The sequence below is a fragment of the Oncorhynchus nerka genome, linkage group LG20, assembly GCF_034236695.1.
Source record: "Oncorhynchus nerka isolate Pitt River linkage group LG20, Oner_Uvic_2.0, whole genome shotgun sequence".
Taxonomy (NCBI): Eukaryota; Metazoa; Chordata; class Actinopteri; order Salmoniformes; family Salmonidae; genus Oncorhynchus; species Oncorhynchus nerka.
The window spans coordinates 73613453-73631200 of NC_088415.1; the positions used below are offsets into that span (position 1 = coordinate 73613453).

The following is a 17748-nucleotide window of genomic DNA, read 5'->3' on the forward strand; positions in this document are numbered from 1 at the left end:
AGTTATACCCCTGTGGTTTTCAGGAGGGCAGGTGCCTGCCCCTTACCGTCTGCGATGAGGTGCTCGGGCACATGGAGGATGACCCTGACGTTGAGGCCACAGGAGAGGTGTGAGGAGTACACCAGGCCGATCACACAGCTGACAACGCTGATCAAAGTCAGGGTGGTCTTATTGATGGGGCTTCGTGGGGAACCTGCTGGCAAAGAGAAGGACACAGACAACAAAGAGGAAGCACGTGAAGCTGTGACCACACTGTGGCTATGCACCCAAAGGCTCCCTATTCCCTTTATAGTGCACTATTTTTGACGAGGGCTCATGGGGCTCTTGTCAGAAGTAGTGCACTATAAAGGGAATGTAGTGCCATAATAGGGAGTGGGGATGCACCCTTCATTCCCTCTAGCACCTCCACCAAGGGAGTCGCTTACAAACAAGTCATCACTGGGCTGGGCTTACTGCCCATGAAAGGGACCTCTGTATCAAACCGGTAGCTTTGGGAGATTTGACTTGCCAAGTCTCGCTGGTGGGGTGATAAAAGTGTACCTTTGAAGGGTGCCCCAGCCACCAGCCACCATTATGTGCTGAAGGGGAAAAAAGAAAAGAGCCCAAATGAGAGCATTTCAGAGGTTGTGTTCTTTTCCTTTCCTGCCAACTGCTTGGGTGTAGCGCCACCAGAGTTCATCATTCATTCCTTTTAATGAAGAGTGGGAAGTCTCCTACCTATAGCATGCACAAACACAAACACACACATGCAGACACACCCCAACCCACAACAATTTGGCCTCAAATATAGGAAGCCAATAACAGCCTCCAGCTCTGCTAGAAGTGATTCTTTATCCCTATCCAATGTTACTCGGTTACTGTCCTTCAGGATATATCTTAAAGGCAATCCTTAAAAACCAAATACTACAGAGTAATACCAAGACCTAACTTGTAAAACAAATTCAGCAACATATTACAAGGAAACAATCTCATGATGACACAAAGACTCAAAATTGATCCATTCAAATATTTTATTTAAAAAAAGAAGGGTTGAAAAGCACATCCCATCATTATGACACTCTCTGAACATTTTGTTTTTCAAATCTATAGATCGGTGGTCACCAACCTTTTCTGAGTCAAGATCACTTTTTTAGTCAAAATGCAAGCCGAGATCTACTGCTCAGATTTTTTTTACAACATGACTTAAAAAACGTAAGCCTATGCAACATGAACCTATTAAAAACAGTACCGTAGCAATGAGGTTTGCACAGTAGGCTATAGGTCCAATACATTATGACTGCATATTGACTATGCTTGAGTTGCCCTGCCAAAGTTGTTCTTCTCAGACCAATTTCAGGTATATAATCACACTGGTAATAGATCATGTGTTGTATTACTTGTGAGGCACAGCTGAGTGAGCATAATAATTTGCTTTCTTTATTTGACTGGACTGATGGTCTGCATCTGATGGTCAGTCTGAGAGGAGGGAGGGAAGGAGGGAGAAAGCAGCGGTGAGGCTTCCCGTCCCTCCGCTTGCTGAGAAAAGGGGACACAGTCAACCAGCTGATGGCAGAACTCAATTAGCACTGCATTATTTTTGTCTCATGCACCAATTCATGCTGTTAATCTTATGACCAGAGAAAGTGAAACATTCCTCGATGTTAAAAAAGACGCAAATCACTAAGCTTATCGAAACACTTTTGCTATACTCATTCATTGCAGCTGCAGTGCTGGTTGTAGCACGAGTGGATGTAGGCCTAGGGGGAACGCACATTTTATGGCTTATAAAAGGGTTGAACAAAGTGTTGACAGTGGTGAACAACAACTTAAACATGAACTTACTCATAAAAACAGCAGCTCTTTGCTGTATTCGCTGAGTCTCTCTCTAGTCGTGGTATTAAACGTTTTGAAATCTCACAATATGAACTTCGCTGTGGGCTCGAGGCTTAAGGCTCGAAGAAACTGTGCAGACATTGCGATCTGAGCTATCTAATTGGCCAGCGGTAAGTACTTGATTTGTTTGACCGGTTGGTGACCACTGCTACAGATGATATTGCGTTTCGGCAATATCATTTCAGCTATCCAGATAAAAACACACTAACCAAAAAGAAACAATGTACAGTCTGATCAAATCATCATTTATTTTGATCAGTTTCGCTGTTCAAGTAATGTGCGAGGGAATGTGTAGAAACGCACCTTCTATTCTTAACCTTTTTACTAATTAAAGGTGTTAGTTACTTGCTGTGTTTGTGAGACCTGTGCAGATATCAAAAGCTTAATTGGTTGGAGGTGCTGTTGCGGATGTTGAGGCAGGGATGCTATGTTTGGCCGTTCAGATGCTTGTAGGCTGACAGCTCAGTGTTAGGGGCATTTGGTTCCCCCACATCATTACTGTACATCACAGCACCAAGGATGTATAGCATGCTCACAAACATACTGTTGCCCCCATGCTGTATTTACAGTTACACAACAACCAGCCAATCGCTTCCTTTACTTTAAACATTACAACGCTAGACACGCTACTGTCTTTAGTTAGGCACATGGCAGAACCATACACATACTCACATGGGTTAGAACACAACACATTGTTTACAACAACCATGATTACTAGCAAAGAGAGAATGTTTGAATGCATGTCTATTAGTGATGCGCGGGTTGACTCATAACCCACAGTCACCGTGGTTATATCTGCTGGGCAGACGGGTTTAGGGTCATTAAATATTGTGTGGTTGGAGGGCGGGTAGAATAAAGAGAAAACAATACCATTGAAATCCATAAATATATCATTCTAGTGCAATTTATATCTATAGGCTACATTGAGGTTTTTCTTAAATTATTTGAAGCTATCTGGCATTAGTGTATAAGCCTAAGCTTTAGGGCCCTAGCTGTACGCTCACCAAATAGCCTACACGTCAAGCGCCAAATGCTTTTGGGAATAGGCAGAAAATGTTAACATCAATCCACGGAGGCAAAAAGGACAACGTCTGAGTTTATTTCATTCAATATGAGAAAAGCTGTGAAAGGAGAGTTGAAAATAAAGAGAAGGGAGGGACAGAAAAGTAATGTTTGGGAAAGATGAGGTGAAGTGGTAAAAGAGGATGATAGCAGGCTATGTTATGTGTGGTAATTGTGAGGCGCTATAGGCCTACAAATTCTACAGTCACAAGACGGGGAATTCAAATAGGCCTATGGCAAATCAAGGGAACTGTAGCCTAATGGTCAAACATTTTGACTCGGGAACAGGAGTGGAGAAATATGATTTCTTTCTTTCAGCATCTTGCGAGAATGCGAATGCTAGATTAGATGCCATCTGTAGAGGTGCTATCTTTATCAGCATCATAAAAGCTCATAGTATTTTAACCATATAGAATATGCATTCAAGCCGAACTGAAATCTTATCAGAAACATGTTGGGTTGTTTTTACAGCTTTCTCAAACTGATATCATTTGCACAGAAAATCTTTCCCGTTTTTGAGTTATTACATTTTCTCCCATCCTTAAACATCTTTTCTCCGCAAAAGAAGATGACAGAGAACTTTGTCAACTAGATTGAAGCAATCATTCTATCAATGTATGACATTATTCTGGTAAGCAAGGGTTCACTTAGTCTTCAAGGGCAACATACACTGAGTGTACAAAACAATAAGGACACCTGCTTTTTCCAAGACATAGACTGGCCAGGCGACTCCAGTTGAAAGTTATGATCACCATCCCTGTGGAACTTTCAACACCTTGTAAAGTCCATGCCCCGACGAATTGTGCCTGTTCTGAGGGCAAAAGGGGGTGGAACTCAATATATTAGGAAGGTGTTCTTAAATGTTTTGTACACTCAGTGTATAATGGCAGAAGAGAAACCACGTGTATCTAATTATAGAAAAGTTGACTAACAAATAGCAGGCAAAAAAAAGATCCTGAACCCCGTGTCCAAAAAAGATTCCGCCGTCTTTGACTGTATTATTCTATAGCGCATTTTCTACATTTGGGGGTTAGGGTCAGGCCTCAGATTTTCACTTTATTACATATAGTCGGGCGGTTGTGGATGGGTTACGGGTGGGTGTGGGTGAACAAACAACTGACCTGCGCACCACTAATGTGAACGTGTACAGTATGTGTCTCAAGCACTGTAAGCACATACATTTGTTGTCCATTCATCTACTCTGATGTATGTATTTTTCATTGTCATCATGCGAGTATGAAATAAGATGATGTATGTACAGTATAATATTCCTTCCTTACCCCCTGAGCCCCACGCGCTGTTGGCGTTACCATTTCTCATACCTCGGCTGCGGCGCCTGCTGCGATTGGGGTCAGTGTAAAAGGTCAGCTGAGGTTCGCTGTCGGCCTCCGTGCCAGAGTCCCCGTCTGGGTTCAAGAAGGTTGAACCCACTGCAGAATTCACAACACAAAGCTCTCATCACAATAAGTTTGTCTTCGCTGTTCTGTTTGTATGGCAATGCATGGGATGTCCATCTACACATGCTGCACTTGATTTTGAGCAATTTATACACCAAGGTTGTTCAGGTTTTGTTTTCTACATCACCATATTAATTGCCATATGTAATCATTACTGTGAAATGGCAAGTAGAAGAGGAGAGCTATAAACCCCCGAATAGCTGTCCCATGGGAATGACATATTGACCGTTTTCCTCACTTTATCGATGATCTGAGGATCATGTCGACACTTTAAGTGGCAATCGAAAAGAAACATCAACAAATGTGGGAGGAAAATGCTAAAATAATTATGAAAGGTGTGGATTAGATTATTTACCTTGCCTGAAGGTTTAAAATGTGTTGCTGTGTCAAAATGTTGATAGTGAAACTGAGAACTTGAGGCATCTGTACTAATATATATGTTCCTTTACCACTAAATGTGACCTTTAATTAGTGCTGAGCAATTAGTGGTTCGGTTAGATTTTTAAAAACCAATCAAGATTTTCGATTTCGATTATTATTATTTTTAAACATTCCATACATTGTGCATTATGTGTATTGAATGCTGTAACAACACAGAAAAAAAATGTCCCATAATGGTAGTGTCTGCCCATTACTGCTTATCACTTATTAATCATCATTTATTTACATCACGATAATAAAATATTTCATTTGTTGTGTATATTACATTTGTTTTAGTTGATGACTATCATTTCATTCCAAGTCATCTCATCTCTATAGAGCTGCTGCCTATGCTGTCAGTTCAGCTAAATACCAACTATACATTTTCAGGTAATGATACCTCACAAACCAACAGCTGCTCTCTATATCACCTCACGATTGCACATTTGTCTCTTCTCAGTAGCAGGTGTAAAAGAAACACAGACCAGACAAGTAGATGCACAATGGATTATGGTCATTGTAGTTAATTACCACGTTTTATGTGCTAAACTATGTAGAATATCAGCCTGTTGGCAAACTACACCTCCCTATTACATCGCACCGTTCAGGCTGGATCTGATTTATCTTTAGAGAAATGTGCGATGTGCGCATTGAGCTCACAGAAAAAAATCTGTCAGTCAATTAGTTGTTTAAAAACTGAAAAATATCCGAAATTTCAGCTAATCGCTCAGCACTACCTTTAATTAATGTTTCATTAAGAGAGCTGATTGGAGCTGTGAGTTACACAATATATTGTACTGCTTGTTGCAGTGTAAGCCATATTGTACATGCAAAACATAATGGCATGTTTTGGAGTCTGTTAAACAGCAGATTGTTGTTACATTTTCATATTTTGATCATGCTCTGGTTCCAATGGAAATAATAACTGGAACAGTGGGCTAAATTTCAGCTTTTATAACTTCAGCTTTTATAAAAAATGTCTATCTTCAGTATATTCTATACAAGACATACAGCTATAGCCTCTCTCGGGAAGTCATGTATAAATGGATTCATGAGGTAGAAGGGTGGAAAGTATTAAAGTCACAATAACAACAGCATATATCCAGTCGTATTCTGTCGCAACAAATTAAACCAACATGACTCTAGCGAAGTCCCAAATGGCACCGTATTCTCTATATAGTGCAGTACTTTTGACCAGAGTCAAAAAGTAGTGTCATGTATAGTCAATAGTGTGCCATTTGGGATACAAACTCAGTTTACCCTGCCCTGTGCAGTACAGGACAAATACTTTGATTATGTTGCACGAGGAAGAGAGATCCATGATAAGACCGGACTGTGGAGTGGGTATCCTCAGTAGGGGGATAATACAGTTTATGTCAGTCCATATTTTGACTTTAAATCCACTATCCGTTACAGAGATGGACGATGGTCCTGTTCTGGTACAATGCAGGGGACAATAAACTGATAAATGTTGACAGTCATCTCATTGAAGCCATTAGATTAAAAGATGTTGGTTTTGTGAACAAATATATCTAATTGTTTTGAATAGGCTATACAGGCTACATTGGAATGGTTGTGTTTTGGTAGAAACATGAACATTGAAATGTATAATTTAAAGAGGATGTGATATAGCTCCTATTACAAGTTTTAGTGTTCTAGCTATCACAAAGTAAGCTTGAAATACTAGCACCATTTACTTCATTTCGAATTGACAATAGCGTTAAAAATCCAAACCAAGAGATTGTATTTAATTAATAGACAAAAGGTTTCTCCAAAAGAAAGGGTGAATAAAAATGTCTCTGGCAAACATACAAATCGGACAAAGTGGAAGCACTGTCTTGAAAAGTACTGTAAAGAAAAAGGTGTTTCATGTACAAGATGGCATTACTACGGCATTGTTTCAGCAGAACGACATTGACTTGATAACAATATGCAAAGGGAACACACAATTTGAACACACAACTATAAACTACAAAAACAATAGAAACACCATTGAAAAATGATTTAACACACATTTATGCTTTATAGAAATTCCTGACAAAACAACATTTAAATAATTATTTTCATCAAGGACAAAAACTATAATTGTGAAAGAAGGTGAAAGAAATTTCCAAATGACACTTACAGGATACAATGTGTTTTTGTCTAGGTTACAAAGGAGAATGAAAGCACCTTCAATTAATTAACGACAAATTACATGCAGCAGTTTGAAGAGATTGTATTTGCCTCAACAATTAGGCAAGGAACCAAAGGTCCAAAGCTCTATGGCAACAAATAAAAGATGGGCTCTTTTAAATATTCAACACATAATGTAGCTTTAGCACTCAGCATGCACTGCAGGTGCAGCATGCACTGCAGGTGTAAACACATCTTACAACAAAGTTATTTTGTTCTGAGCTTTCGGTGGCCGGATCTCAATAAATATAGAGTACTTTTGGCAGCAGAGAGAATGATACTGGAATGACAATCGCTCATGAGGAGAGCTGCAAGAACCCACAGGAGTACTACCAAAAGATATCTGACAGAAGGCTTGTAACCACAACAACTGTAGAGAGAAGCACACTAGAGTGACTCCAACATATGTAAATAGACCAGGTGATTGCATGAGAAGTACTGCTGGGACACAGATGAGAATCTTGAACATCTCAAAAAGCGTTAACATTAAAAAACTATTGTGACTTCTGACTCCAAATTCAGACATAGCTTCATCTTTGGGCTTGTTGTTTCAAATATTTTGTGGAGCAATTTTATTTCAGTATCCCTATTGTATGCTACAATTAAAATGGTAGACTAACGATGCTTTGAGTCTAACACCGTTAGGAACAACAACAGACTTAAGGGTTCTGTATAAAAAGACAAGGGCTCCTGGAAGCAGACAACAAACACCAAACAGACAACAGCTGTGGCAAAGACTCTGCCCTACCTCCAACCTCGTTGTTTGGCTTGCCATACACTTTGCGCAGCACATTTGAAGGAGGCATCAACATTTGTGGCATAAAAGCTTCCCTCCAGTCCTAAACGCTGTTAAATATCCACTGAGAATAGCAAAAGGACCTTACATGTGTATGTGCATGTGCATATTTTAACACTCGGATTAAAATGCAAGTCCAAACAAAACAATAGAGCAAACATAAGCAAACACAACCTCGGGCTTAGTCATTCAGATATACTGGCCTGTGTACACTTTGTACAGAACCACAGAGGATTTTGTTGTGGAGAAAAAAGCTGTCACAAGGGGATCCGCTGTTTCACAGTTTTAAACATCAACAGCAGATAAACCAATAGTGAATTGACAGTTTTCCTTCATTGTGCTTTGTCCTCTAATCTACCAAATCAACAAATTTAACTAAATGAATGAGAAAAATGTGCTTTAATTCTGAAGGCAGCAATCTCTTTCAGAGTTGGCCGTAGGGCTGTCAGAGATTCCTCTCAGAGAGCAGAAGACCAAAGGCTGCTCACAACTCTTGAGAGACAGAGAGGCTTTTTTTGCAGACATGGTATGCTTTTATTTTGTTATTGAATTAAGACCAAACAGATTGGATCTTTAGTATTTTCTGTCCTGAAAGTGATCAGCTCATTTATGTTCTGTTTTGCCTAACAAGCTTCCTGGAATACCAAGTGAAAATGTCATTAGTGTGCTGTGTTAAGTACACTGCTCTCTCTGTTCTCAGTCTATTATTGATAAAAGGGTTTGTTGGGTTTCTTTTTTTCTTCCTCAGCGAGCTTTGATTTAAGTTCTCATTATGGAACAAAAGCCATTGCAGGTGCATATTCACTATACAGGTTTTCAACCAAGGTCAGAAAAGGAAACATTCTCCTCGGCTCACTGAGAGTCACAAAGTACATGAGGATAAGAATGCAAAGGAACAGTATCTGAAAACCAGAGTCGTGTTTGTTTCTCACTATTCACAAAATGAGACGGAAATTATATAATGGTAGACACTATATAACTGTAAAATGACTACACAACAGCTCTTTAGTTCACTAGTTTCCACTGAATGCTTAGTTAGTTGGTTAGCGTGACATTGCCATTTGTACCTCCCAATAACATCCTACACAACTAGAATTGCTTTTCTAACCTGAAAATAAACCATTCACACTTGTCAGTCATGGATTATGATCAGGGTCAACTGAATGAACTGGTGTCTCATTTCAGAATGGCATGCCCTGCTTTTCCAGTCTTTTTGTCTTTCATGGGTCTGCATCCCAAATGGAACCCTATTCCCTATATAGTGCACTACTTTTGACTAGAGCCCTATGAGCCCATGTCAAAAGAAGTGCACTTTAAACAGAATATCGGGTGTCATTGGGAAGCAGATATAGTCTTTTACTGGTACACGTGACAATGGTCAAGAATGAGAGTGGATATGGATCAAATAGATGGATGACTCACCACGAGTTTTGCTGGACAGACGTTGTTTTCGTTGGCCAGTGGAGGAGGTGTTGTGGAGGAGGAGAGTGTTCTGCTGCAGGTGATTGCTGCCGATGGGGCTGGTGGCGATGATGTTTTCCTTGTACTTGCTCATTAGGGACAACTTTGTATTGTCACTCCCTGATGATGACAGAACAATCATTATTCGGGAGATAAATGAGAGATGAAAATCAACCCAATAAAACAAGACAAACGTGAAAAAGAACGGAAGAGATTTAACACAGACTGGCAGAGGCAACAACAAGTGTTCTTATAATGGTATAGGTCTTGAAACAGGGAATAATCTATCATTTCCTGTCACAACTAGATAACATTGTATTGGTTGGTGGGCTGATATTTCTTAAATAAAAAAAACTGTTATAAAGTGTGTAGAAAATATAATGGACTTGTATACACGGAGTACACCAAACATTAGAAACACCTTCCTAATATTAAGTTGCACCCTCCCACTCCTTTTACCCTCAAAACAACCTCAATTCATCAGGGCATAGACTCTACAAGGTGTCGAAAGCATTCCACAGGGACGCTGGCCCACGTTGACTGCAATGCTTGTCACATTTGTGTCAAGATGGCTGAATGTCCTTTGGGTGGTGGACCATTCTTCATACACACGGGAGACTGTTGAGCATGAAAAACCCAGCACTGCTGCAGTTCTTAACACAAACCGGTGTGCTTGGCACCTACAACCATACCACGTTCAAAGGCACTTAAATCTTTCTAAACTGATTAAAGTGGATTTAACAAGTGACATCAATAAGGGATTATAGCTTTCACCTGGATTCACCTGGTCAGTCTATGTCATGGTCCTTATGTGTCCTTATTGTTTTGTACACTCAGTGTATTTTGCCTTGAAGATTAAATAAACCCTTGCTCACCAGAATGTTCCTAATGTTTTGTATACTCAGTGTATTTTTAAATAAGATAATCTTTGAGAACTAACAATCACACCAAAAAAACAAGGACAGTCAGGGAGAATAAAAAAAAAATCCCAAATTCATTCAGGATGCATTCAGGCCTCCATTGATTTTGTTATAATGTTTGAGTCAATAGCCACAAGCTATTGCACAATGTGTAAAATTGAAGGAAACTAGCTTTAAAATTGCACTTAAAAAGAATTATATAACAATAAAGAGGCTATAAACAGGGGGTGCCGGTATCAAGTCAATGTGCAGGGGTACAGGTTAGTCGAGGTCATTTGTAAAGTGACTTTGCATAGGGGGGTCAATGTGGGGGGTGTCAATAGTCCGGGTGGCAGTTTCATGAATTGTTCAGCGGGGGGGCAATGTGGGGGTGTCAATAGTCCGGGTGGCAGTTTCATGAATTGTTCAGCAGTCTTATGGCTTAGGGGTAGAAGTTAAGGAGCCTCCTTTTGGTCCTAGGCTTGCTGCTCCGGTACCGCTTGCCGTGCAGTAGCAGAGAGAACAGTCTATGACTTGGGTGACTGGAGTCTTTGACCATTTTTTGGGCCTTCCTTTAACATTGCCTAGTATATAGGTTCTCGATGTCAGGAAGCTTGGCCCCAGAGATGTACTGGGCCGTACGCACTACCCTCTGTAGCGCCTTACGGTCAGATGCCGAGCAGTTTCCATACCAGGTGGTGATGCAACCAGATGCTCTTGATAGTGCAGCTGTATAACGTTTTGAGGATCTGGGGACCTGATAGTTCTGATAGTTCGTTGGACACCACAGAACTTGGTTGTTGTCCTGGCACCAAACTGCCAGGTTTCTGAGCTCCTCCCTATTGGCTGTTTCATCGTTGTCGGTGATCAGGCCTACCACTGTTGTGTCGTCAGCAAACTTAATAATGGTGTTGGAGTCGTGCTTGGCCACACAGTCGTGGGTGATCAAGGAGTACAGGAGGGGACTAGGCACGCACCCCTGAGGGGCTCCAGTGTTGAGGATCAGAGTGGCAGATGTGTTGTTGCCTACTCTTATCACATGGGGTGGCACATCAGAAAGTACAGGATCCAGTTGCAGAGGGAGGTGTTTAGTCCCAGGGTGCTTAGCTTAGTGATGAGCTTTGTGGGTACTATAGTGTTGAACGCTGAGCTGTAGTCAATGAACAGCATTCCTTTTGTCCATATGGGAAAGGTCAGTGTGGAGTGTGATTGAGATTGCGTCATCTGTGGATCTGTTGGGGCGGTATGCAAATTGGAGTGGGTCTAGGGTTTCTGGCATGATGTGTTGATGTGAGTCATGACCAGCTTTTCAAAGCACTTCATGGCTACCGACGTGAGTGCTAAGAAGCAGTAATCATTTAGGCAGGTTACCTTTGCTTTCTTGGGCACAGGGACTATGATGGTCTGTTTGAAACATGTAGGTATTTACAGTCAGGGAGAGGTTGAAAATGTCAGTGAAGACACTTGGCAGTTGGTCCGGCATGCTTAGAGTACACGGCCTGGTAATCCGTCTGGCCCTGACGGATTCTCTGATTGAGAATTATACTTAGGTAGCCTTTTTCCACCTGGGTTTTGTGGGTGTTTATTTTCTGTTCTGTGTTTTGTTGCACCGTTCATAACTGTTCGTTTGTCGTGTATTGTTTTTTGTTTCAGTATTCATTCTTTATTAAACTACAATGAATAATACCACGCTGCGCTTTGGTCCTCCTCTCTATCTCCAGACGACAGCCGTTACAGTTGCTTGCCTTAAAGCTAGCATAAAAGGCATTTAGCTAGTCTGGTAGGCTCATGTCACTGGGCAGCTCATGGCTGGGTTTCCCTTTGTAGTCCGTAATAGTTTTCAAGCCCTGCCACATCCGACGAGCGTCAGAGCCGGTGTAGTAGGATTCAATCTTTGTCCTGTATTGACGCTTTGCCTGTTTGAATGTTCGTCTGAGGGCATAGCTACATTTCTTATAAGCATAATATAAGATTAATGTCCTGCTCCTTGAAAGCGGCAGCTCTAGCCTTTAACTCAGTGTGAATGTTGCCTGTAATTCATGGCTCCTGGTTGGGATATGTACGTACGGTCACAGTGGGGACAACGTCATCGATGCACTTATTGATGAAGCCAGTGACTGAGGTGGTATACTCTTCAATGCCATTGGATGAATCCTGGAACATCTTCCAGTCTGTGCTAGCAAAACAGCCCTGTAGTTTAGCATCCGTGTCATCTGACCACTTCCGTATTGAGCGAGTCACTGGCACGTCCTGCTTTAGTTTTTGCTTCTAAGCAGGAATCAGGAGAATAGAATTATGGTCATATTTGCCAAATGTAGGGTGAGGGAGAGCTTTGTATGCGTCTCTGTGTGTGGAGTAAAGGTGGTCTAGAGTTTTTTTCCCTCTGGTTGCACATGTGACATGTTGGTAAATTAGGTAAAATGGATTTAAGTTTGCATTTATTAAGGTCCCCGGCTACTAGGAGTGTTGCTTCTGGATGAGCATTTTCTTGTTTGCTTACGGCCTTATACAGCTGGCTGAGTGCGGTCTTAGTGCCAGTGTCGGTTTGTGGTGGTAAATAGATGGCTACCAATAATATAGATGATAACTCTCGGTATATAGTGTGGTTTACTGTCACGTTCTGACCTTAGTTCCTTTGTTATGTCTTTGTTTTAGTATAGTCAGGGCGTGAGTTGGGTGGGTTTTCTATGTTATTTTTTCTATAATTTGGGATTTTCTGTTTTCGGCCTGGTATGGTTCTCAATCAGAGGCAGCTGTCAATCGTTGTCCCTGATTGGGCCCCCCATCAACACCGAAGGGATGTAGTGGATCTCATTGGCCGCCTCTGCACTGGCGCTCTTCTGGGGCTGGCTGTCAATCGTTGTCCCTGATTGAGAATCATACTTAGGTAGCCTGGTTTCACTTTTGAGTTGTGGGTGTTTATTTCCTGTTTAGTATTTTTTCATTCACCTTACGGGACTGTTCGTTTGTCATTTGTTGTTTTGTTCAGTGTTCAGACGATCTTTACATCTACAGCTTATAATCAGGTATTCTACCTCAGGGAAGCAATACCTCAAGACTTCTTTAATCTTAGACATCGCGCACCAACAGTTTTTTAACAAATAGAGACGCACACAAGCCACTCATGTTACCAGAAGTAGATGCTCTGTCCTGTCGATGCACGGAGAAGCCAGCCAGCTCTATATTATTCATTATTTTCGTTTAGCCACATCTCAGTGAAACATAAGAATTTACAGTTTTTAATGTCCCGTTGGTAGGATAGTCTTAATCGTAGATCATCCAGTTTGTTTTCCAATGATTGCACGTTGGCCAATAATACGGAGGGTAGTGATGGTTTACCTACTCGTCAGCGAATTCTTACCAGGCACACTGCACTCCTCCCCCTTTTTCTCTGTCTTTTCTTCACGCGGATGATGGGGATTTGGGCCTTGTCTCAACAAAGCAGTATATACTTTGCGTCAGACTCATTAAAGAAAAAATCTTTGTCCAGTTCGAGGTGAGTAATCGCTGTTCTGATGTCCAGATGCTCTTTTCGGTCATACGAGACGGTAGCAGCAAAATTATGTACAAAATGAGTTACAAACATTTTTAAAAACTAAGAAAATAGCACAGTTGATTTGGAGCTCGTAACACGGCAGCCATTTACCACTTTTAGTCTTGAAATCTTTGGTTGTTTATTACACTACTCACTCTGTTTAGCACATGACCTCGCATGTGAACCCTTAAAGAGATGGGTGGGGCTAAGATTTGAGAGGGTGTGAACAATGCTGAATGGGTGTAGACAAAGAAGGGACTTCCAGTAGGTAAAAGTTTATTAACTTTCAAAGCAGAATTACTTTCCCATTGTTCCTCAAATGCAGTGTATGATATACCAATTTCTAACTCTGAGTTTCATCTTGTATCCAATGTAAAAAATAAAAAATAAAAAAATGTGTCTACATAGGACCGAATACAGGTGGTGGGTCACGTACTCTACAGTGTGTAATCAAGGTTTGAAATTATTCTGTTTTTGTCAAATACGATATCTGTTTGGGATTGTTGCTATTCATTTGCAGTGTACAAATTATTTATATCTATGTTCCGGCCCCCCAACCATCCGCTCAAGAAAAAAATTAATCCCGCAGCTAAATGTAAATGGGGATTGCGCTAGAGTGTTTCTGTCTGTGTTTGTGTGTGTGTGTGTGTGTGTGTAGTACTATACTCGTAAGCACCAGAAGTCCACACAAGAACAGTAAACCAACTAAAATTCAAAGAAGTGAGGACATTTTGCCGGTCCTCACTTGTAAAAAGGTTATTTTAGGCTTAGGGGTTAGGTTTAGAATTAGGGTTAGGGGTTAAGGTTAGGGTTATATTTAGGGTTAAGGTCAGGGGTTAGAGAAAATAGAATTTGATATGGGAATCAATTGTTGGTCCCCAAAAAGTCCTCACAAGTATAGTAAGACATAGCTGTGTGTGTGTGTGTTTGTGCTTGTACCTACACTCACCAGGTGTCAGGTCCATGCTGGCCTTGTCATTGCAGCCCTGAAGAGAGTCCAGGGTGCGTGTGACCTGGCTGGCAAAGTCCTCTCCTCCGTTCATGCACTCTCTCTGCAGGTGGTGTCTCAGGTCAGTGATGTCATACTCGTAGCCATCCAGGATGGGAGTCTCTCGGATACTGAGCGTGCCGCTGGAATTGTGGCCCTGGCCCCTGGAGTTTCTCAGGCTCTCCCTGGCCTGGCCCCCCATCAATACCGAAGGGATGTAGTGGATCTCATTGGCCGCCTCTGCACTGGCGCTCTTCTGGGGCTGGGGCACACGGCGGCGTTTGCACCACCGCCTGCGTGTGTAGAGGATGAGGACCAGGCAGAGGATGGAGAGGAGCAAAGCGATCATGCCTCCCTGTGAACAAACACAAGGGGAAAGAGAAAGATGGCCGCTCTCAACTAAGAACTTCCCAAAGTCTCCAACCCACGTTGCTAGATTTGTAAAAACACCACTAGTGCATAGCAGAGATCCTTGAAGAAAAAACTATAGATCTTAACAACAGCGTCAAGAAAACATCAAATAAACTCAAAATCCTTATAATCACAGAGCACACCATGCAAAACGATGTAGATAATCTCCAAAGCATGGTGTACGAGAACAGCAGTGCTCTAGGAAGCATCATGGAGGAATAAAAACTGAAACCATTTAGGAAATATACCCTATACCAAGAGAGCGTCTATTAAAGCTGCTATCAAACTCTGTCAATAATCTATCAATAAAGACTCTACTCTCGGGTTCAGTGGGTTCAGTGGGTTCAGCGCCAGTAACGGTCTGATGAAATCTTCCACTTTGTTGCACATTTTAGATCTCAGCTCAACTAAATAATGAATGATGAGAAGATCAACAAAACATGTGAGGACGGCGACAGAGATGACTCAACCGGAAATTGAAATTGAGAAACCCTGTTCAGATGCAGACTGATATCCGAGGATCATAGAGAGAGTGCTTCACCTGCTCGCATAAATTTGAAATGGCAAATGTAAAGTCAATTTGCATAAGTTGTTTGCTTATTCTGCATAGTCAAGGACATTAACACATGATGCCTTAATATAGGTCACGTATGCAGCAAATCTGTATGCAGTTTTGGGGGGAAATTAAAGTTAAAATCATTTATTTCGTATTGATTACTTTCTTTAGTACTTTCAATGTCATTGAGCTATTCCAAACTGGAATGAAGCAGAAAGAACTAGGCCAGAGAGTTGCCAGGAGACATACCCATAAGTGTTCCCTCTCTAATGCATACTGTAGCACACAACAACTCAATCAATGGGCTGGTACATAGGGCAACACATTCTTCAGAGGTCAATTGAAAATCTCCCACCAAATGCAATTAGGCCCAACCATTTGCATTAGCCATAATGCAAATCTTTAGGTAGGGGAAACTTGTGTAATTTTGTACATTACAGGGTATCAAATAGTGGACTAAGACGGCCTGTCTCTTTTTATAGAGTCAACAAAGCCAAACCAAACATCAAAGGATGCCAGTATTTCAGCCTGTAATCCATTTTTGTAAGGGTTATGCTTTAATGTAATACTACAGTTTCAATAACGTATAATTCTGTAATTTACCTCATCCTGATTAGGCATGGCATTTTGTATCCAGAAGACAATATACAGTATATAGAGCCAAAATAAACATATTTTGACTTTACAATGTTGTTGAGACAGGAGTAGTCAATCATAGTATAGACAACCTGGTCTCATGACTTTTTCATGAGATATACCTTTGGAACCATATTAACATAAACATAACCTTTAACCTTAAGCTGGACTCAAAATTTAACCATAAAACCCCAAGGAACTTTAACCCTAACCAGTAGGACCCTAACTCTAACCCTTAAAAGTGCTAACATTGATTTAAAAATAATGTTTGACATTAACACAACATAAATAAATGACATTTTTAAATATATACAGTACCAGTCAAAAGTTTGGACACACCTACCCATTCCAGGGTTTTTCTTTATTTTGTACTATTTTCTACATTGTAGAATAATAGTGAAGACATCAAAACTATGAAATAACACATATGGAATCATGTAGAAACCAAGTGTTAAACAAATCAAAAATATATTGCCACCGTTTGCCTTGATGACACTATTGGCATTCTCTCAACCAGCTTTATGAGGTGGTCACCTGGAATGCATTTCAATTAACAGATGTGCCTTGATAAAAGTACATTTTTGGAATTTCTTAATGCGTTTGAGACAATCAGTTGTGTTGTGACAAGGTAGGGGTGGAATACAGAATATAGCCCTATTTGGTAAAAGTCTAAGTCCATATCATGGCAAGAACAGCTCAAATAAGCAGAGAAAAACGACAGTCCATCATTACATTAAGACATGAAGGTCAGTCAATACGGAAAATGTCAAGAACTTTTAAAGTTTCTTCAAGTGCAATCGCAAAAACCATCAAGTGCTATGATGAAACTGGCTCTCATGAGGACCGCCACAGGAAAGGAAGACCCAGAGTTACCTCTGCTGCAAAGGATAAGTTCATTAAAGTTACCTGCCTCAGAAATTGCAGCCCAAATGCTTCACAGAGTTCAAGTAACAGAAACGTCTCCACATCAACTGTTCAGAGGAGACTGTGTGAATCAGGCCTTCATGGTCAAATTGCTGCAAAGAAACCACTACTAAAGGACACCAATAAGAAGAAGAGACTTGCTTGGGCCAAGAAACACAAGCAATGGACATTAGACCGGTGGAAATCTGTCCTTTGGTCTGATCAGTCCAAATGTGAGATTTTTGGTTCCAACCGCCGTGTCTTTATGAGACGCAGAGTAGATGAACGGATAATCTCTGCATGTGTGGTTCCCACCGTGAAGCATGGAGGAAGAGGTGTGATGGTGTGGGGGTGCTTTGCTGGTGACACTGAACCAGCATGGCTACCACAGCGTTCTGCAGCAATACGCCATCCCATCTGATTTGGGCTTATTGGGACTATCATTTGTTTTTCAACTGAACAATGACCCAACACACCTCCAGGCTGTGTAAGGGCTATTTGACCAAGCAGAGTGATGGAGTGCTGCATCAGATCACCTGGCCACCACAATCCCCCGACCTCAACCGAATTGAGATGG

The 17748-nt window shown here is 41.1% G+C and overlaps 1 protein-coding gene across 1 annotated transcript in view; it reads right to left on the reverse strand.

The window, feature by feature from the left end:
• The window catches only part of LOC115103101 (astrotactin-1), a 252497-nt gene that overhangs the window by 193402 nt on the left and 41347 nt on the right, over positions 1-17748 (reverse strand). The window contains exons 3-6 of the mRNA XM_029623730.2: positions 14627-15020; positions 9205-9363; positions 4215-4364; positions 47-196 (exon numbers count right to left, since the gene is read on the reverse strand). Coding sequence (XP_029479590.2) covers positions 47-196; positions 4215-4364; positions 9205-9363; positions 14627-15020 — 853 coding nt within the window. The remainder of the gene's footprint in view (positions 1-46; positions 197-4214; positions 4365-9204; positions 9364-14626; positions 15021-17748) is intronic.